Raw genomic sequence first — 21429 nt, 5'->3', positions numbered from 1 at the left:
TCTGTAACCGTCACTCTGAAATCAAAATGGAGACGGATACAATCTCTGTAATGCTTCTCCTTATTGCTGCTGACTCCACAGCAGCTGCAGTAGTGTCTTACACAGTCACTACTCCTTACTGTTCACTGGACAGGATAGGCAGCGTCTAATCAGGAGCATTTCATCCCTGCTTCTTCTCCTCCTACATCCTGTCAAACCTCAAAGGGAGCGACATGAGCTAATAAGCAGCTCTTTCAGAATCTCTGTTACGGCCCCGTTCAGGTCTGTGGGAATCGGGCTTTACTCTGGACTAATGTCTCAGAAAGATTTTGACGTTACCCCACTGCAGTAGTAGTTAATGATGTGGCTGTGTAGGAATGCAGAGGACAACATGAGGATGTGTTTCATGATCTGTTTTAATGATCCCAACCACTTAAGGTCACAGTGATGAACAAACCTTTGTGTGATAAGCCCCGTTCATTCTTAGTTTCTCAAGATATTAAAAATGTAAAGAGGAGTTTTGTTGTGGTGCCTGGAATTGATGTGTTTGCTGTACTGAAGGTCATGAGAGTTACCCCGTTGTATGTTTTGACTGGTTTGGCACTTATACTGTATTTATGCTTCTCTCTGTGTGTGGGTACCATATAATGAAATGCTGTTTCTACTGTAGGCTGTTTCTTTTTATTGAAGGTAAATTTATCTGATATTATATTTGCATATCTTACTAAATACTTAAATAAAACAATTATAATTTGTGTTGTAAACTTCTGACACAGTTATTTAGTTTAGTTTTACTCTTTGTCTCAGGGACTGTGTGCAAAAACAGTGCTGTCATGGCATGATTGGCTCGTTTTTGGAAATTGCCTCAAGTGGCCAGAAGAGGAACTGCAGGGATTTTTTTTATCCTTCCATGTTTGCAGCGCTTTTATTTCAGTCAGGGTGACTGTGCATCTAATTAATACTGACAAGTATGGCTTCTTGGAATTGGCTCGTGTGTGTGTGTGTGTGTGTGTGTTCCTGTCTAGCTATCTTTGTGAGGACCAAAATCTGCATTCTAGGGAGCTCATTCTGTTCTTTATTGGACTTGAGTAAAAAAAGAAGACTGTGCAAAAGCTGAGCTACTAGTAGTAGAGTGTAGCTCTACTAGTAGTTCATCACAGTGTGCTGACCCTGCTCTAGTTTCCTATTCAGAACTTGTGAGGTTTGTTTATTTAAAGTTGTCTAAATATTAGAAAGTGTCATTGCACTCACATGCAGCCTTGTTACTTCCTGTGAGTAACTTTCTGAAGATGACTATCTTGTATTTCCGCGTGTTCATCTTGAAGCTCGGAGAGCACCAAAGTATTAAACGAGCTCAGCATGAAGATCTGAAAAAGCCTTTTTGCTTAGATGTCCCAGTAAAATATCTGAAAGCCTTGTTTATGAAGATGTCCTGGTTTAGCTGCTCATCTGTTAAAGACAGTAAAATACAAACATTGGATCTTTTGTCCCCGTCATTATCAGCTGGGTCAGGTAGGACTTGTGAGCCATCTTACTGTCTGCTTTGGTGGTGTTGGTTTTAACACACGCAGTAATTACACCCATGTTCGTATTTGTTCATTAATCTCATATTGTTGACTGTCCCCAAACAGGAGAAATGAGCTATACTTGTTGGATTTGCTGGCCTTGTTGTTGTGTCATTTAATCTGATTGTTGCGCACAGTTCAGTCTTTGTTTTCAGATGAATACTTGTGTCATCTGAAGGAGGAGGCTCGGGCTCGATTTGATAACAGTTTTAAATGTCAGAGGATGGACTTTTCTCTGATTTCTCAAACAGGCTTTGTCCCAAGTTAAACAAACTAAATGGCGCTCTTAAGGAAACCTGCTGCATTATACGGATGTTGTGGAGGGATTTTTAAGTCTCCCACAGGTCGCTGTTGTACATCAGAGATCGTTTCTCATCACGCCTCAGGCAGCAAAGAGAAATGTCAGCCGTGTAAAGCCTGTGATGCTTCTCAGATAAGAAGCAGAGAATCGGCCCCTCAACTCGCCCTGATGTGTGTGTGCGTCTGTGTGTGCAGATGACTCAGTATGTTTTGTTCTGTGTTCATACTGAGCATGTCCGTCCTGCCAGAGCAGGTCAGACCTAACCAGTGACTGCCGGCGTCTCGTCCCAGCATAATGAGCAAAGTCATTGCACAGAATGAGAGGATCAGCCCATCTCTGAATACTATATGGGTATTCATATAGTATTCGGCTAACAATGTTTGCTGCTGTTTCGCTTATCATTAATGAATTTTTCCTGATAATAATCCAAGTCATGTTCAAGTCATTACTTACAAGATAGAAGTGGTTATTTGGCCTGAAGGGAGTCACATGGTCCTGCAGCCTGTGGACCAGTGAAGCAGAATTCAAAATGGCTTTTACCCTCAAAGCAAACCTAAACATACATAAATATATTTAAAATGTAATGGCCTTTAATGGTTACATCTAGTTTGTAGAGGTAAGCTGTTATGATTAGTTATGGGTTTTGTTCCACATGAGGTGATGGGCTGCAGTGTTTCCAGCAGTCTCATTAGATCTCAGTGATGGACGTGCAGTGATCTCTGCGGTGCTTGTGATGGGGCTCGATTATGGAGGAGGTGTAACTCTAATGCAGCCGAGGCAGCACTGTGATGGATCTTTCTTTTTTTTCCAAGGATTATGTGTAAGAATCAGAAGTATAAACTGCCAAAATGTATCGTTTGAAAAGTCATCAGACTGATGTATGGTGTAACACTGTAAGCCTGCTCACACAGCCTTCTGGTTTCATACATTGTGGGGGAAAAAATCATATTTCTTGTTTTTTACTCTTTCAAATATGTTTTAAATGTCAATAGTCTTCTTTTAAAAAATTGGACCGTGAACTTGTGCTCGTTGTTTTTTCTTCAGGATCTAACTACGCCATGTCGAACGGGGGCGGGGCTCCCAGCAGCTCCACCCACCTGCTGGACTTCCTAGAGGAGCCCATCCCTGGTGTTGGGACCTACGATGACTTTCACACCATCGACTGGGTCCGTGAGAAGTGCAAGGACCGCGAGAGACACCGGAAGGTGAGGACACCAACGCCAAACCAGCTCAAAAAATAAAAACTTTTCAGCTTCGAGCAAAAAATTTTATACTTTGATATAATAACCAGTTTGTATGTATATTAGAAAACCTGTCAGAGCTTCCACCTAGAGACAGAAAAATATTTTTAATATTTTGCAAAGAAAATATTCTTCTTCACGGGCCACAAACAGCCCTACTTAATTTAAAGAAAGAAAAAAAGATACGTTTCCCACCACTGTGTTATGCACTTCCTGTTGTAGAAACAGTTTGTTTGGGTCACATAAAAGAAAGAAATGTCAGGTAGGATCAGGACCTACTGCTGTGATGGCTTAACAGAGAGGGTAAACAACACTTATGTACTCAGAGAAACTCAAAACTTTACCAGCAGAAGTTCCAACAAAAATGATCCCGTCTTATAATGTTTTTCATTTATACAAACTCGACCACAGTTTCCAAATTATAAATTAAGAGATCAGTTTCTTATCCACCACTAGCATTCATGGGCTAAGCGTGTGGGAGATTTTACGGCCCTTCAGTTGGTCATGAGCACATTTCGGGTCTGCCAACACTTTTATCCAAGTGTTTTACTGCAAGACGCTGCAGGACAATCTGAATGTTATTTGCATACCCGGTGTTCTCCGCCCCTCAGCTGACTGTTATATTGAGGCAACAGTGGAAATCATGGCTGTAGAGGTGGTGTATTGTCACTGAAGGTCACTGTTTTTACCCCTCAGCTGTAAAAGGCTGATGAGGTATTGTTAACCTTTCCCTCACTTGCATTACTCTCACTGTAAGTTGATCTAATAGTTTTATTTTTAGCCATCGATGCTTGTTATTGAGTCTTTTGTGTGTGTTGATACAGATCAATAGTAAGAAAAAGGAGTCTGCATGGGAGTTCACCAAGAGCCTGTACGACGCTTGGTCCGGCTGGCTGGTGGTGACGCTCACTGGCTTGGCATCAGGTAACATACATGTGGTACTAAAGTGCACACAGCTCTTATCTGCCCTGCCGGTGACTCTCACATGCTTTGCCTCAGGCAGCTCACACTCAGTCTTTCTCTTGTTCACTGTCTTGTGCTTTCGCTCACCCACCTCTTATAAGCACACTGTTCTTCCTGCAGAGCCCCACGTGACACATCTCAGAGCCATGAAATCCTCGCCGTGTGTGTTTTATGGCCACTAAATAACAGAAAATCTTTTTCTAGCTGAGCTAGTCAAAGTGGAGTAGTTATGAAAAGGTCCAGGCTACAGAGGGGAGAAATGAGTAAAATGAGTATGCCTGTTGGGCTCTTTGTGTAAAAGAAGCTCTGCACTGTGATATCACATTATATAGATTTAAAACTGGGGTGACTGAGCTGTTTTAGGGCCTAAAATGTCCATTACTTCATAAAATACAGCCTTTTGAAATGAGATAATTATTACTGATAAACTTACAGATACCACTTTCCATTGTCTTTATCACACCAACAGGCCTTTTCCCCACTCTCCCCAAAAAACTGACAGGTTGTGGGAGAAGTAGGCGGATAAAATGATGGTAATAATATGTAGAAATCTAGAAATGTGGCTGCACTCACTCACGTGAAGGTCAGCGAGCCTGTGATGTTTACAAAGATCCATCTGATATGAAAATGTCAGCCACACAGTCCCCTTACATGCCAAAGGTCACTGGTTAGAGAACAGGAGGAGACCCAGATCCCAGTATCAGGATATCCAGGTATCAGGCATTAAACATCTGTCAGATCAAACATGTGAATCTTTCCACTGTGGCAAGGTTTGTGAATAAAGGAGCAGCCGAAAGAAGCTTTGCTGTTTAAGTCAGACACTGATTTTTGTGCTGTAATATTTATGCATTGAGAGCTGAAGATCGTCTAATGTGAAGATTTGCTGCAGAGTTTTCTAGTGTGCGTTTAGGTTCATATTCAGTGAGGATGTTTCTCAGAATTATTGTTAAATCACCTGAAAACATCTTTGTCAGGTAGTAAGCCTGGTAGTGTAGTTAGGAACTCATCTCTCTCTCTGTTTTTCCTGTTCTTCACCTTTCCCACTCATCCCTGCCTTCACTTCTTTGCCCTTTTATTTCCTTTCCTTTCCTGGTTCCCTCCTCCCGCCAGGTGCTTTGGCTGGCCTGATTGACATTGCTGCTGATTGGATGAACGACCTGAAGGAGGGCGTGTGTCTGAGCGCCTTGTGGTTCAACCACGAGCAGTGCTGCTGGACGTCCAATGAGACCACCTTCGCTGAGAGGGACAAGTGTCCTCAGTGGAAGAGCTGGGCTGAGCTAATACTGGGGCAGGCTGAGGTAGAGGAACACGGGCACATGAAAGGGAGCGCATGCTGTCGATTTAAAACCAGACATTTTCTGCAGTACGTATTCGTCACTGCAGTGAGACCAAGAGGCTACGGCTTCTAAGCAACAATGCAAAAATAAAACCCTTGTTGTTCAAATTCATTAAAAAAAATTTCAATTAAAAAGTAGACAGTTTGCAAAAGCTTTGCACCTTTTCTCATGAGCTGACTGCAGTGACACTGACACATAAGGGCAGACGTAGTCTCAGGCGTCCACACGAGTTTTTTAAAAATTTTTTATTGAAGGTTTGGACGTTTTTCTTCCACTCTTTAACTTTTCCCTCCCTCTTCATCCGCCCCTCTCTGCAGGGCCCCGGCTCGTACATCATGAACTATTTCATGTACATCTACTGGGCTCTGTCCTTCGCCTTCCTGGCAGTTTGTCTGGTTAAGGTGTTTGCGCCGTACGCCTGCGGCTCAGGGATCCCAGAGGTGAGGAAAACATTGCTTTTGTAAGTCCTGGTACAGCTGAAACTTTCTTCATTTTAACCTCTTCTGGTGATACATCGATGTGCATGAAGGAAATCCTTGAACTCTTAAATGGGAAATGTTGTTCGACTGTTCGCTGGGTGATCGATTTGTCTCCCGGTGACTCTGTGAAAGAGTCTGATGGGTTTCAGGATCTTTTAATGTACTGAAGCACTTAAAAATGATTAATTCAGCTGGGAGATGTGAAATATTTTACTGCTAAGAAAAAAAAAAAGGGGGGGGGCTCTTTGTTGCCATGGAAACACAAAAGCGGCACGTGTTAGACAATGACCTGAAAGCAGAGATGCAGCTCAACTAACAACCCAGTGAATTTATGTCATTATTTCATTTTAACTTTCATGTGTTTACGTGTCTGATCCTGAGCACTTCGCTTTCCTCACTCCTGCCTCTGCCATAGATCAAGACCATCCTGAGTGGGTTCATCATCCGGGGATATCTGGGCAAGTGGACCTTGATGATCAAAACCATCACTCTGGTGTTGGCTGTGGCGTCGGGCCTGAGCCTGGGGAAAGAGGGCCCCCTGGTCCATGTGGCCTGCTGCTGTGGGAACATCTTCTCCTACCTCTTCCCCAAGTACAGCAAGAACGAGGCCAAGAAACGAGAGGTGAGAGCAAAAAAGCAAAAAAGTCCAGGTCCCTGTAGCACGAGTAATAAATGTTTAATACGTACGAGTGTTTTTAGTAGTTTGTGCCTGTGTGAACGAGCCCGGCGCTGGTGCTGAGGTGTGTTTGTTTTGTGCTCTCAGGTTCTCTCTGCCGCGTCAGCTGCCGGGGTGTCTGTTGCTTTTGGAGCACCAATTGGGGGAGTCCTCTTCAGCTTAGAGGAGGTGCATCAGCACTTAAACAAGTTACTATGTGGTGTTGTTTTAATGTGATGGTAACAGCAACAGTATTAATCCACCAGTGCTCTCCTCGCTCCTTCAGGTGAGCTACTATTTCCCTCTAAAGACGTTGTGGCGCTCATTCTTTGCGGCCCTGGTGGCGGCCTTCGTGCTTCGCTCCATTAACCCGTTTGGGAACAGCCGCCTGGTGCTGTTCTACGTGGAGTACCACACGCCATGGTACCTGTTTGAGCTCCTCCCGTTCATCCTGCTGGGAGTGTTCGGGGGCCTCTGGGGCGCCTTCTTCATCAAAGCCAACATCGCCTGGTGCCGGCGGCGCAAGTCGACACGTTTCGGTATGATGTGACCTCGTGGTGACCTCACTATTTAAAACTTTTACTGAGAGCTTAATGGTGGAAAAAAGTGAAATGGAATAAAGACTGTTTCTATCAGTCGATACTCTCCTCTCATGTGCTTTTTATGATTTTAGTGAGTCCACAGTGCCGTGTCTGAATTTTAAAATCCTCTTTTCTTAAAATCAAATGTACACAAGCATCTTTCCATGAAGCAGAGCAACAGTGTTTAATCTGCATTTGAGGCGTTTCACACAAACCTCTGTCTCGCTCTGTAGGCAGGTACCCGGTGTTGGAGGTGATCCTGGTGGCGGCCATCACTGCGGTGGTTGCTTTCCCAAACCCTTACACGCGTAAGAACACCAGCGAGCTGATAAAGGAGCTGTTCACCGACTGCGGTCCGCTGGAGTCTTCGCAGCTCTGTCAGTACCGCAGCCAGATGAACGGCACCAAAGCCTTCTCTGATGACCAGCCGGCGGGGCCCGGCGTCTACTCGGCCATGTGGCAGCTGTGCCTGGCGCTCATCTTTAAAATCATCATGACTATATTCACATTTGGACTCAAGGTGAGAGATTTTTTTTCCTTAATAATGAAGCAGATGTTTTGCCCTGCGAGTCTTCATCAGCACTGAAACATGTTCCTTTCTCATCGTTAGGTACCGTCGGGTTTGTTCATCCCCAGCATGGCCATCGGGGCGATCGCGGGGCGGATTGTTGGCATTGCCATGGAGCAGCTTGCATATTATCACCACGACTGGTTCCTGTTCAAAGAGTGGTGCGAAGTCGGAGCTGACTGCATCACTCCAGGGCTCTACGCTATGGTGGGAGCTGCAGCGTGCCTGGGTGAGTCAGCACTTAATGGGATTGTTAAGCTTTGCCACCAGTTTGTGCCAAAGCCTTCACGTTTCAGCACCGAGGGGCGGGTGATGAGCATATATGAGATATCCTGCTGCTATTGCAATAACTGGCTGTGTCAGAACATGTTACTCACTGTGAGTAACATGTGATCAGGGATGTGTAGCTTTGCCTCATCTGTTATAGAAATAAACACTTGTTTAGTTGGAGTCGTAGTTTAATGCGTGTTACTGTCACGCCTTCCTCCCTCTGTAGGTGGAGTGACTCGTATGACTGTCTCCCTCGTCATCATCGTGTTCGAGCTGACCGGCGGGCTGGAGTACATCGTCCCCCTCATGGCCGCCGTGATGACCAGCAAATGGGTGGGCGATGCATTCGGTCGAGAGGGAATCTACGAGGCCCACATCCGACTGAACGGATACCCCTTCCTGGATTCAAAGGAGGAGTTCACGCACACCACGCTGGCCCGGGAGGTGATGAGGCCCCGACGCAACGACCCGCCGTTGGCAGTGCTCACGCAGGACGACCTGACTGTGGAGGAGCTGCAGGGCATTATCAATGAAACCAGTTATAATGGTTTCCCTGTGATCGTGTCTAAGGAGTCCCAGAGGCTAGTGGGCTTCGCTCTGCGCAGAGACATCACAATCGCTATAGGTAAGACTGGAGAGACAACACCTGAACCCCCCGTGACCTTCTGGAGTTTAAAGATGGTGTAAAGTGAATGCTTTTCATATCTCTACAGAGAACGCACGCCGCAAACAGGAGGGCATCGTGCTGAACTCAAGGGTGTACTTCACCCAGCATGCACCCACGCTGCCTGCCGACAGCCCTCGACCCCTCAAGCTTCGCTCCATCCTGGACATGAGCCCCTTCACCGTCACTGACCACACCCCCATGGAGATCGTGGTGGACATTTTCAGGAAGCTGGGTCTGCGCCAGTGCCTGGTTACTCACAACGGGTAAGTGTGTCTCGGAAGGAAGGAGGTGCTGTAGGAGCTGAAGGTGGATCCGTCTCACATCGTTGTTTCTGGTGTAGTGATTGCTTAACACACACACACACACACACACACACTGTCTGGTGTTGCATGAGCTCTGGGATCCCTGGATTTATGCTGTAATCTGCATGGCCTGGCCTAATCGCTGTGCTGCACCTCCTTTTATCCTCCCGGTGAGCAGTGACGGTCTCCTTTACAGGAGAGGCTGAGCTGCTGACGGAAACTAACCACAAACACATAACAGGTGTCACGCAGTGGGAGTATAGACAGTAAGAGGAGCTGATGTGTGGTCTGAATCTGAGGAGGAACGTTAAAGGTTTTACCTCCGCGAGAAACCTTCAGTGAAACTAATTTAAAAGTAAAGTCTCGTCCACGTGTGGAGACGCCTGCAGGAGATCTGGTCTGTTTGGGTCTTTGCAGATGTGCGATGTTGAAACTACGAGACAGACCGCGTTAATTTGCTGTGATGATCACTGGAGAGGAACTGTGCAGCAGTGTTTGTTTCATTTACCTTTTTTAGGATTAACCTTTTATTTCTTTCTTAAATAATGACACTAGTTTTTTTTATTTTTCATATTTTTGTTGTTGTCAACAAATCTCATGAAAAGACCTAAACTGTCAGTCATGAAGGAGGTTCAGGATGATTTAAAGATGTAAATTTATTACGATCTTTCCTTCTATTGTTATTGGGCTTTGCTAGAGTAGCTTTGCTTGATTAATAGTTCAGAATAATCTGTATTTACCTGATACTGGGTCTTCATCCACCTGAATATAGGCAGCTACTTTAGCCAGCTTCCTTCTCATTGGCTGCCCCTCCTAAGCAGAAGGTTTGAACAGCAGGGGATTTGCTCAGAGTTCCTGAGATGACTGTTTTAGTGATAGACAGTGATGTCATACAGAGCAAAACACAGAAAGAACTGAGCACATAGAGCAGTCCGAATGCTGAGTTTGTGGCTCAGAGTCACACACTTATCTCATAATTTAAAATGTTTAATATGAACACTCACTCCTGTAACAGTAAGGAAGGAACAAGGCCTCCTTTATACGTATGAAGAAGAACAACGTTACACAATGATTGAAAAACAAGTACTTATAAAACACTGAGCAATCCTACAGAGATTAGAGGGATTAGGATCATTGGTTGGATTATTATTAGCTGCTAATAAATGCTGGTTCTTAATGATTCTTACATTCGCGTTGGATAAACCTAAAGTCATTTAATGCACCTGTCTGATACTCTGCTGTAACGTAATCTTTTTTACAGCTTAAAAAAGACACTGTACACTTTATTAGGTACACCTGGCTAGTACTGGGTGTGACCCAGGTTTGTCTTCACAGCTGCTTCAACAAGGTGTTTAAAACATTACCGAGATTTTCGTCCATGTTGACATGAGAAGTTCACACAGTTGCTGCACATCTGTCTGCTGCACATCCAGGATGGCAGTGCCACGAGCAGTCTAACAGGTGTACCTAATAAAGTGGCAGATGAGTGTAAAATCCCTCTTCATGGGATTTGTTGACAGAAGAATCAGTCATATTATGAGTAATTAAACCGTTATTCTTTTATCATTACACTTTGACTTCATTTATAACTTTAGTTGTATTTGCTTGTTTAGTTTTGTTAGTTTTGAGTTGTATTTTTTGTTGTGTTTATTGTGTACTGCTGCTGTGTGTTCTCTCTGTGTCTGTCTGTTGTTGTTGTTGTTGTTGTTTTGGGCAGTCTGCTGAGTAACAGGTGTGTGTTTCAGGATTGTGTTGGGCATCATCACTAAGAAGAATATATTAGAGCATCTGGAGGAGCTCAAGCAGCACACGCCGCCCCTGGTGACTAGCCCCGCCCCTTTCACACGTGATCTGTTCCCCCACCTTTTTTTTTTTTTTTTTTTGCACCTGTCTCTTAGGCTCTGCCTCTTAGGGGAGGGGAGGGGGGGATGCATGAAGTGTAGTGTGAAAAGCTGATGGCAGTTCCCGGCTAAAACATCCAGACTTCCTGCCCTCTTCCTTACTTCAAGCACTTTTCTGCTCCTGGGTTTGTTTGTTGTGGATTTACCTCTAATGAAGCCAAACATGCGTAGACAGACTAGTCTGACCTCCATCTTCATGGTAGCTGTAGCAGTTTCGGAGACATCGCGTAGAGAAGCATTAGGCTGGTCCTGTAATGTTGGACCTCGATGGGAACTGTCGCCCACATCAGTTCAGAGCCCCTTTCAGACACGAGCTTCAGCGCTTACTGTGACTCGTGTTGGACGCAGAAGGAGTCACACGAAGGGCCAGACAAAGGCTCAGCTGCTCAGGCATGGCAGCTTCTCATGTCTGAGAAACTGGACAACAGAGTTTATTGACGTCCTGTAATACAAACAACACAGCCTTCATCAAACTTGTCATTTGGTCCTCAAGGAAAAAGTCTAATAACCGTTAAAATGCTTAGTTCAAGGTTATTGTTAATAATATTGTTAATAAAAACTAAAAGTAGTTTAAAAGCAGCAAAAAACACAAAGAATGAACTAATATTATTAATTTTACTTAAAAAAACAAAGGAAAATGCTCAATCTCACCGCTGACAGTTAAACTTCAGTATTTTAATCACTCATAAAATTAAAACTGAGCGTTATGACTAACGGCAGCTAAACTAAAACACAACAGAACAAACTAAACTGAAGTCGACGCTGAAACTAATCAGAAAACACAAAACCGTCATAACTCTGGTTTAGTCCAGCACATAAACATCTCAAACTCATGACAACAGTAGCTTCTGGTAGTGCGAAGCATTTAATAAAACTAGACTGTATCCTGATGTAAAAGGGAAAAAATGACTGATTTTTGATGATGGAGGAAGCTTCAGTTGAAAAGTAAAGAATCTGTCATCATGTAGTTTTTCTGCGCCGTACAGCCCAGCTTTGTGGCATAAAACCAGCTGCACATGAAAACAAAGCTTATCTTTGCTTTCAACTCCATTACTTTGATATTTGTCTCAAGGAGAAGCACACTGTGTTTCAGCTGCATGGCTATTTACAGTTAAATGACTCTCTTCTCTTTCTGTGGCTTTCTTGTTTTTGCTTTTTGGAGTCAAACAGAGCCTCGTGGCAGGTGGATAAAGCTGCCTCTCTTACATTTAGTGCCTGAACTTCCTTTTTGCTGTCCTTTGACTTAACTGTGTGTTTAGTTTGGGACATAAATCAGAGTTTACTGAGAACCTGAAGATATTCATCGAGCCAGGTTGTAGCATGATCAGGGCCTTGATTTGATCAGATATGCCTCTTACACTCAAAACCTTCAACTTCAAACACATTAGTGGGGAAACCACCAGAGCCTCTGAGCGCACCTGAGCAGCTGCATCAGAGTAAACAAACTCTGTTACACGTTTTAATATTGGTCTAGAAAAAACGGTGTCCATTAAGTATTAATTGATAGTAAAGATAAGGAGCATCGCCCTCCCTAAAACTGTTTGCATCCATAAAGTGCGTTAATGCACACGCACCACTTAAAAGCTGCAGTTTGCATGGAGTGTGTAAGCAAACAGAAGTGAGTCATAAACTAACACTGTGGCTGATAACTGAGATACTTCAGGCTATAAAGCAGGCTGAGCTAGTGATTGTGTGTGATGAACAATGATGGCACGTTGTAGTCGCTGTAAATCTCTGGATTTTATGCACAGTTCTCCGTCACTAATCCAGATTCAGGCGCACTCTTTTGCTTTTCATGGACATTTTGTTTCACACGGCTTGAGATTTTCAACACTATTCAGTAAAAGACGTTTAACATAAATTGACTGATATTAACTGAAACAGTGATTTCCTGGTTTTTAAAAATAAACGGTAGTTTAGCAGACGTGTGACGAGTGCTGCTGACGGTGTCTGAAAGGGGCTCAGTAGATTCCCACAGAGCAGAGTTCATCCCATCGACCTGCATTTGTACACACAGTAGCTGTTTCGTGCTAGCCCCGTTCACTCACAGCACCCTGTTGTGTTCCTGGCTGACTGTGTGATCAGAGACACTCAGCATGTGTGCAGTCGTGTAACCGTGAAGCCTGTTGTGTGTTTCCCATCTCCCCCTCACAACAGAAGTCATTTCAAGTTCAGCCTCCCAAAGTTTTCTGTTTTCATTAACGACTGCTTTTTCCCTCCCCCCCCCCTTTTTTTTTAAAACCCCTCCCCTCTCGACCACAACCGCCCCGGGGGCTCCACAGATCAACGACATGTGAGCCGTCACCTGTGCAACGACTGGGCGAGTAGTTAGCCGCCTTGGGAAAGCGGACCACCGTTGCTTTAGTCCTTTTAAAGATTGAAGGGGGGGGGATGTTAGTAGGAGGGAGGGAGGGGGGCAATCTGTAGTGATGCGACTCATTCCTATAATCCCCCTCATCCTGTAGTGGTAGTGCGCGTGGTGGAGTGACGATGTTGTGTTGACTGGTGCCAGTAGTGCTGTAGCTTATGTAGCTAGCGTGCGATGATCACATGATTCCTTTTATGAAGTGATTACTAATCCTGTTCTTTAACCTGCCGATGTTTCCTCTGAGCCAGCAGTGTCCCGCCTTCTGCATGTGGGCCCACAGCAGACATGGAGAAGGTGCTAGAATATACTCTGGAGTAAATGTTAAAAAAGCACGATTATGAGAAGCAATAGGAAGGAAAATAGAAACTTTCAAAGTAAATTATAAGTAAATTGTGTATATTGTCATTAGAAACACACAAAAAACACCATTTGCACAAGCTCCAGTTGATATAATAATCTGTAATAAGCAACATGGCTACATCAGCTACTGTGACACCACCCATCTGCTTCTGTTTCCAGATTTTGAAGCTTCAGTATTTTTGGTGCCATCATATCAGACGTTAGAAACGTCCGAGTGTGGACGAAAGGATGGAGGGCTCGTTTATCAGCTAGCATGGCTGCACACGTAAACTGCAGCTCGCACACTCGTGTATCAGCACCAGAGGAATGACGGTCTGCAGCACAGATTTATGACCTTGCTGTGCATGCAGAGAAGAGTCAGGTGTACAGCACAGTTACAGGCTGCTTTATTATTAATGTGTTGTAATGTTAGTGCAGGTGGTGCTACGCTCACTTCCTGGCCCAGATTTTTACCTGAAATTAGCTGGGGCAGGTCACTGCTGGTTTAACTGGAAACATTGTGGTCACTCTTCACCTGACCCACTCTGATCTGCACCTGGCTTCCCGAGCCTCTGCTGCCGGTCTGATCGGCCGGCGGGGGAACCCAGGTCTGATCTGTGTGACTGCTGCTTCACACCTCCGCCCTCCACAGGTACCTCAGCTCCACCCACTCAGACCTGGGTTCGCTTTCAATTATTTGCCTTCTAGGGTCAAAACGCAGCTGAAGATCACGATTAATCATAAACGCATGAACTCCTTGTGGTCACCTGACTGCATTAACACAAAGCACACTGAGCTCTTTGGACCCAGCTCTACATGATTTGAGCTCTGTAGGAGTCACATAGCTCACTGCTTCTTCTTCTCACTGCTCTCAGCTGTTTCTCCTCTTCACCTGACCTCACTGCAGTCAGCAGGAGCATCGCCGATGTTTAAAAAGCTGCCGTGTTAGTCCTTAATGGCCCCAGCTGACTGACTAAATCCTTTACAGTGTCATACAGAGAGAAAGTGCTCCGTAGTGCTGCGAGGTGGATTCATCACAGGAGTCAGAATTCGCTATTGAAACATGATTATGAAATGAGCTGTAATTTATCACAACTTGAAATCACCTGTGTTTTGTGGAAACTTTCAGGAAAAGAGAAATCAGAAATGCAACCTGGAAGGGAAAATAAATCCTAAAATGTGGAACTTCACACTAAAAAACAGACTTTGAATGTTTTTCTGTACAACGACTGGGCGATGTAGACTTTCTGGCTCTACACAGTTCAAACCCTTCACCATTAAGTTTTTTAGCAATCTGAAATAAACATGATTACATTTTTAATGAAATTCGAGTCAGAATGTTGTTCATCTCCACAGACCCATGATGACTGACTTCATGCGAGCGATATAACCGCTGGCGACACAAAGCGGGTCTGTCGAGAGTTAATCTTTGAGGCGATCGGCTAGAAATGAGGGTGAAGTGCACTGCTGATTGATATATGACAGAGTGGTAAACAGATTAGAGGGTTACCTTGGCAACTGGAGCTTGGACTCTCCACTAGCAACCAATGATGCTTTAATGTGAGTCACTTCCTGTGTGAACGGCCCTTTAATGTGACACTGTCGCCTGGTTACCAACGGGGACTCTGTCACCTGTCAGACATTCAGGGCTTCGTATTATGAAAATGATGTTACAGAAAGCACTTTGAAAAATGTCAAACATTAGAAATATTTCTCACAGGTTTAAAGAACAGGAGCAATTGATGTGTTTTTGTGACAGGCAGTAACAAAGTGTCTAAAGATACAAGTTGTCAATTACGTGTAGGCACATCATGAACCTGTAAAATATCAAAGGATGAACCAGTGTTACGCAGCCCAACGAACAAAGCATTCCTGTGAAAATGGTCAAGTACAAGGACTGAAAATGAGTGAAAAAGCATCCAATGAAAAACTTTGAAAGTCCTTCAAAAAAGACTGGAGAACTGTTGCTCAAGAGCACTTTAAAAAATACAAAAGCCGGACTGCTTGGAAACAAAATATAAAGAAGTGATGCTGGCTTGAGACTTTTGCACATCACTGTGATGTTTGCTGTCTGATCTTACTGCAAAAGCTTTAAATTGGACTGAATAAAAAGAAAAGGTAAAAGATAGAAATGTCCCGACTCCTGTGATGGGCACCGCCTCTTCCTCTGCTCCTCTGACTTTACTCCTGTTCACTGCTTCCTGTCTCCTCTGAAGGATCCAGCTCCTCCTTTTGCTCAGCAGCAAATCTCAAACGGCCGTGGCAGGGGTCTGAAGCGGGGGAAGCTGGGTGCTGTTTCTCACCTGCCTTTTTCCTCTTCCACCTCCTGCTGCTGACTTTTGCTTCCTCAGGGACTCGTGCTTTTGTTGGCCTCATTCTGACACAGATTCATATAATTAATGTCATACCAGAGCCAAAATTAAACCATGCGATTCTGTTTTTGCCAACAAAAACATGATGTTTTTATTGTTTCCTGCTTTACTTCAGCTGCCAACCACCAACACCACCACCACCACCTCCTCATGCTTCTGTCCCTCTTTGTCTCCCTCTGCAGGCGGCTTCTTGGTATTATCACAAAAAAAGATATCCTTCGTCACATGGCTCAAATGGCAAATCAGGATCCAGAGTCCATCATGTTCAACTGATCCGCTCTTTCCAGGACGGCTGGGGTGGAGGGGGCAACGAGGAGGAGGAGGAGGAAGAGGTGTGCCTCCTGAACGGCTCCAGTCTCTGACACGCGGACCCCGTTTTTGTTTGTTCGTTTTTAGTTTTCAGCTGTAGACCCTGAACCTCACTGACTGACTGACTGAGGCCTCCAGAGACTTTCAGGCCACCCGAGGAGAAGATGATGACACGAGACTTTGTTCTCATCGTCCGGCTGCCGAGGACACGATGAGGTCACGGGTCGAAGGCACGCACACACACAAGGAATGCACTTTTTACACACACACTTTTGCACTCGCAGACACCTCACTCATGCATGCTGTACACACACACACACACACACACACACAAAAGACTCCCTAAACCTGTACAGCTACGCCCGTTTGCACTCTACACGTGCCTCACCCCCTTGTACTGTCTCCCTCCTCTGTGGTGGATGCCGCCTGGCTGGGGTCAAAGGTCAGGATGAACCGCTGATGAGGGACGCGATGAGGGACCTTGAAGCCTCCAGGCTCTCGTTTAAATAAAGTTTAAAACAAAAAGCAACATAAAAACAACTCACTTCCCTCACCCCTGCGCACACCTGAGCTGTCCGTCCTGCAGAAGATTACCTTGTTTACCTGTGAAGTGTGTGTGTGTCTGTGTGTCTGTGTGTGTGCGTGTCGTTAGCACCACTACATTCCAGCCAGGTTATCATCGGAAGTGAGGGGATGATCTTACGCTCCTCACCCCGAAAACACGGCAGCCTCTTGTGATCGCATCATGGCACGCTGCTGCTTCCCTGGGTCATGTGAAAATGAGGTGTGTGTGTGTGTGTGTGTGTGTGTGTGTGTGTGTGTGTGTGTGTGTGTGAGAGAGAGAGAGAGAGAGTGCGAGGAAGAGAGGACGGTACTGTATTTCAAGAACAAACGTGTTCCCAGTGAGGAGGGAAGAAGTGAAGATCTCTGTGCGTCCATTTCTGAGCCAGTTTGTGCTGTGTGTGTGTCTGTGTGTGTGTGAGACAGAGCGAGAGAAAAGGAAGGGAAAAAGGTTGAGTTTTGTGGAATCGCAGTTTGTTTCTCCCCATGTGACCTTTAGATTATTGCTCTCCAATCATTTCCAAAGTCTGCTTTAAGTGATCAGTAACTTCATCAGTAACATGACTCGCGTACCTTCAGCCCGCCTTTTATAATTATAGAATATGTAAAAGTTGATCGTCTGAGCCCCCACAGGTGGCGTTTAACACTCCAAACTCATTTACACAACAAAGACTGACAGAAAGAGAGATCAACTGATCAGCACTCCGTGATCGATGCTTTGATCCACAGATTCTCAGTGTTTTTAATAAACGTGCTTCGTCCCAACATTCAGAGGCTGTGAAGCTGTAAATTGTCACGTTTTAGAAGATGAAGCCAGCAGACGGTAATTAAAAACCATTCAACTTTATCTGCACTACAGTTGTTGGAGTTTGAGAGATTTTTATATAGAGTTTGTACTCTGATCCAAAGCTGCCGCCACCTTAAATCCACGCGTGTTTGTTGGGTCTAACATGTCACTAACGCCTCGGATGAAGCTTGCTTTTTGCCCTGCATTGTTTTCAAGGTTGTAGAGGATAATACTGCAGAACATCTGGCTGCAACTGTCTGTCGCTTTCAATCACACCAGGTTTCTTTCTTTTCTCCCCACGTCTGCCAAGTGCCTGGCACAAGTTTTTTTTGTTTTGTTTTTTCTTTAGGCTTTTCACACCCCGATCTCTCTGCTCCCTCTTTTTTTTTTTTTTTTTTAATCAAACGTCATCACTCGATGAAGGGAAATGAAGTGAGGTGTGTGTGTTCCTGTGTCCGTCTTTGCATTGCAGTGACTGTCCTGCTGTGGTGTGACAGGATCGTCTTTGTTACCTGTGGTGTTGCCTAACGTTGTGTTTCATACTGATCTCGATGTTTTTCTTTTTTTTGTTTCTCTTTTTTTTTATTTATGGGTAGTCTGGATAGAGTTGTGCATTACTATAATAAATTTCATGTATGATTGCAACAATTGTTTGATTGTATATTAAAAATAAAACCTGTAAAGATTAAAATTTGTTTTAAATTAAAAAAAAAAAGATTCAAGTTGCACACGAGGACTGATGTGTGATTTGTTCTCGGCAGGTTTTGCTTGTTGTCAGGTTGTTGAGCTCCACTTGTTAGCTGTCATGAAGCTCACAAAAGTCCTCGATTTTAGAATCAGACAGACTTTTCAGAAAACTTTATAGTTTCCACGAAGACAAAGTTTATTTACCCTTTTCATTAAAATAGAAACTCATTCTTACAAAAAAGAAAAAGGTGCTCTATAAAATACAAACCATTCACCTGTTGACCGACAGGTTACCAGGTACACCTGATCAACTGCTTGTAAATCTAATCAGCCAATCACATGGCAGCAGCTCAACACACGTGATCAAGACGACCTACTGAAGTTTAAACTGACACTGGTATAATTGTTACAGAAACTGCTGGGATTTTCCCCACATCGGGAAAATATCCAGTGAGCAGCAGTTTTCTGGAGGATTTTATTTTGGGCAGACTGCTTCAAGCTGAAGGCAGGCAGCAGTAACTCAAATAACTATTGTTACCATAGTAGACGATGCAGAAGAGCATCTCTGAATGTTGAATCTTGAAGCAGATGGGCTTCAGCAGCAGGAGACCACACCAGCTGCCACTGCTGTCAGCTAAGATCAGGAAACTGAGTTCACAGGTTCACCAAAATTGGACAACAATAGACGGCGTCTGGTCTGATGAGTCTCTGGAACTTTCAGAAGGTAGGATTAGAAGTTGGTGTCAATTGCATGAAAGCGTGGCTCCATCCTGCCTTGTATCATCAGTCCAGGCTGGTGGCGGTATAATGTTGGGGATATTTTCTTGGCAAACTTTGAGCCCCTCGGTACTAACTGGGCATCATTTAAAAACCACAGCCTGCCTGAGTATTAATGCCAGTCATGTCAATCCCTTTATGACCACAGTGCACCATCTGATGGCTGCTTCGAGCAGGACAACACACCATGTCAGAAAGCTCAGATCAAACTGGTTTCTTGAACATAATGAGTTCACTCAACTCAAACAACCTCCACAGTCTCCAGATCTCAGTGTGATAGAGCAGCTTTGAGATGCGGAAGAAGAGGAGATTCAAATCATAGATGTGTGATGCTGTCATGCCAACATGGACCATGAAGGTACCTAATAAACTGTCCAGTGAGTGTAACTCTTGATTTGCTGTCTCTTTTCCTTTCATGTAATGGCTGCTTTGTATTTCAGGTCATCAGGTTTTCTTCGGAGTTGTGGTTGCAATCTTGTGGTCTTTGCCAGAGGAAGAACCTGCAGGCCGAGCTATCACTTACTGTAAACATTGTAAGGATTTCATTATTGTTTGTAGTCAAATGCTGTGCAAATACTCTCCACCCTGCTTTGCACGTTGTTTATTCGGGCACTTAGAAACATTAGCATGGATAGGCACGCACTCACTCTCTGTTCTCATGTTGCTCCACAGCCATAATTTGCCATATTGTTGACACAGATGTGGCACATCTGGCAGCTGTGGTATAACTTTACTGTATATAATCTAAGATAAAAGCAGAATTTGATATGCAACTGATGATGCAAAGAAAATCTTGTTTAAAAAAGAATGTTATCCACTTTATCAGGTTCTTCCTCCAGAGCCAGTTGAAACAGGAAATGCCACCTAAATTTAGGGTGGATCTACTTACCCACTGGCTCATCTTACCCCACTTTCCTCCAAGGACACGCTGACACTGTGTGTGTGTGGCAGGACAGAACAAACAGCTAATAGGTTTCCACTGATGATTCTTCCACTGATGATTTGCTGTGCATAGACGGTATGAAACATCTTCTCTCTCATTCAGTCTCTCCTAATAATCTCTGTGGTTGCAGCTTTCTCAACAACTGCTCAGTCATATTGCAAGAAATCTGAGACGTGAAGTCATTTCTGTTTATACATGTTTGTAAAACAGATATTAATTGTTTTTTTTGTGATGTTAAAAAAGGATTTCAAGCCTAAAATGAACTCGTGTCTTACTGAAGCGTCTGAGGTTCCCTTTAGGTGTAATGCAACAGCCTGCTGCTGAAACAGAAAAGGCTTCTCTCAGATCGAGACATTTGTTTATTCGCACTGCACTTTGTGATTTATCTCTTGTCCTCAGACTAGCAGAAGCTAATTAGTGCAGACAGGAAGTCTTATAATGTTGTCCCAAACGCAGGAATGGGGTTGAGTTTGAGAGGTTCAGGTTTCCCAGAGATGGACCAGCTTCTGTGAGCAGTCCCTGCCCAGTGTCTCAGCGACCTGACAGCGATCCACTTACACATCTATCATTCATGACTCTGTCCTTTCCCTGTTCACCTCTATTCACAAAACGGTGTCTGATCCTCTTGCAGATTCAGAAACAAACAGGGCTTTCTCACCTAAATCCATATTAACATCGGATTAGCTGTGTGAACATTTTGTGTGCAGCTTCTCAGTTTGTGGGTTTGTTGTTTGAATGAATGTGCTGCTGTTCACCTGCATTCTGAAAGAAATGAGACTTATTTTATTTTTTCCTCTCCTCAGGAGATCTGTTTCCTCCATCACCTGTGTCTGGCACAGCCTCGTAGCCATGGCTACCACAGCCATTACACAAAAAGGTCTAACTTGCATTATTAACGCCCTTCACATGAATGCCTTCGGGAGCATACGATTTCAAGCTGAGGAAAAAGCAGACCTTGAATGGTTTGTTATTGGACTGCAGTGAAAAAGAATAAAAGGACCAAAACTTCAATGCAACTTGTTTTGTCTTTATTCAGCTTTTAAAGGAGGTCAGCTACTCCCACTTCCACTTCCATCTTAGATTTTTATTCTTGATTCTACTAGAGTAACTTTACATGAGTCATGGCTCAAAATAAGCCTTGTTAGTGTATTATTAAAGGGCATAGTTGCAGCCGCTTGATGCTTTAGCTTCTCTTCTCTCAGCCAATCAGAAGTAAGATGACTGTTCCATTTTTGTCACAAGAGGTCACCACAGCTCCATGTTTTTGTTTTGTTTTTGTCATGTTACACTGGATGCTCTTTCTGATACAACCCCAAAGACTTTGTCTCCTCCTACAATTGAACCAGGAACCTTTTGCTTGTTGGGAAAAAAGGAAACACCAGAAAAAGCTGAGAACTACTGGTGTAAATGGAGAGGTGCTAATAATGGCTTATTTCATACAGGGTTACTTGTGATAAATGATTACTTTGAACTGTGA

At 44.1% G+C, this 21429-nt stretch overlaps 1 protein-coding gene and 1 long non-coding RNA gene across 9 annotated transcripts in view; both read left to right on the top strand.

Moving 5' to 3' along the window:
* clcn3 (chloride channel 3) overlaps nt 1-18273 on the top strand; it is a 39845-nt gene extending 21572 nt beyond the window's left edge. For 5 of the 8 annotated variants that reach the window (XM_082525859.1, XM_082525864.1, XM_082525860.1 and 2 more), the window contains 13 exons: nt 2890-3050; nt 3911-4010; nt 5160-5347; nt 5704-5826; nt 6281-6487; nt 6629-6709; nt 6807-7059; nt 7335-7621; nt 7712-7898; nt 8166-8564; nt 8653-8869; nt 10654-10729; nt 16071-18273. In XM_082525859.1, coding sequence (XP_082381985.1) covers nt 2890-3050; nt 3911-4010; nt 5160-5347; nt 5704-5826; nt 6281-6487; nt 6629-6709; nt 6807-7059; nt 7335-7621; nt 7712-7898; nt 8166-8564; nt 8653-8869; nt 10654-10729; nt 16071-16250 — 2459 coding nt within the window. In that variant the 3' untranslated portion in view covers nt 16251-18273. Of the gene's footprint in view, nt 1-2889; nt 3051-3910; nt 4011-5159; nt 5348-5703; nt 5827-6280; nt 6488-6628; nt 6710-6806; nt 7060-7334; nt 7622-7711; nt 7899-8165; nt 8565-8652; nt 8870-10653; nt 10730-13091; nt 13130-16070 lie in introns of all 8 variants that reach the window. The other 3 variants (XM_082525862.1, XM_082525866.1, XM_082525863.1) reach the window with 2 other exon arrangements.
* Nucleotides 18274-18985: 712 nt separating this feature from the next.
* LOC309702143 lies at nt 18986-20931 on the top strand. The gene is made up of 4 exons (XR_014275389.1): nt 18986-19367; nt 19450-19542; nt 19836-20027; nt 20756-20931. It is a non-coding gene; the product is annotated as an uncharacterized lncRNA (long non-coding RNA).
* The last annotated feature ends 498 nt before the right edge of the window (nt 20932-21429 follow it).

This window comes from Aulonocara stuartgranti (genome assembly GCF_965226115.1).
Source record: "Aulonocara stuartgranti genome assembly, chromosome: 3".
Taxonomy (NCBI): Eukaryota; Metazoa; Chordata; class Actinopteri; order Cichliformes; family Cichlidae; genus Aulonocara; species Aulonocara stuartgranti.
This window is presented reverse-complemented; position numbering and strand designations above follow the sequence as displayed.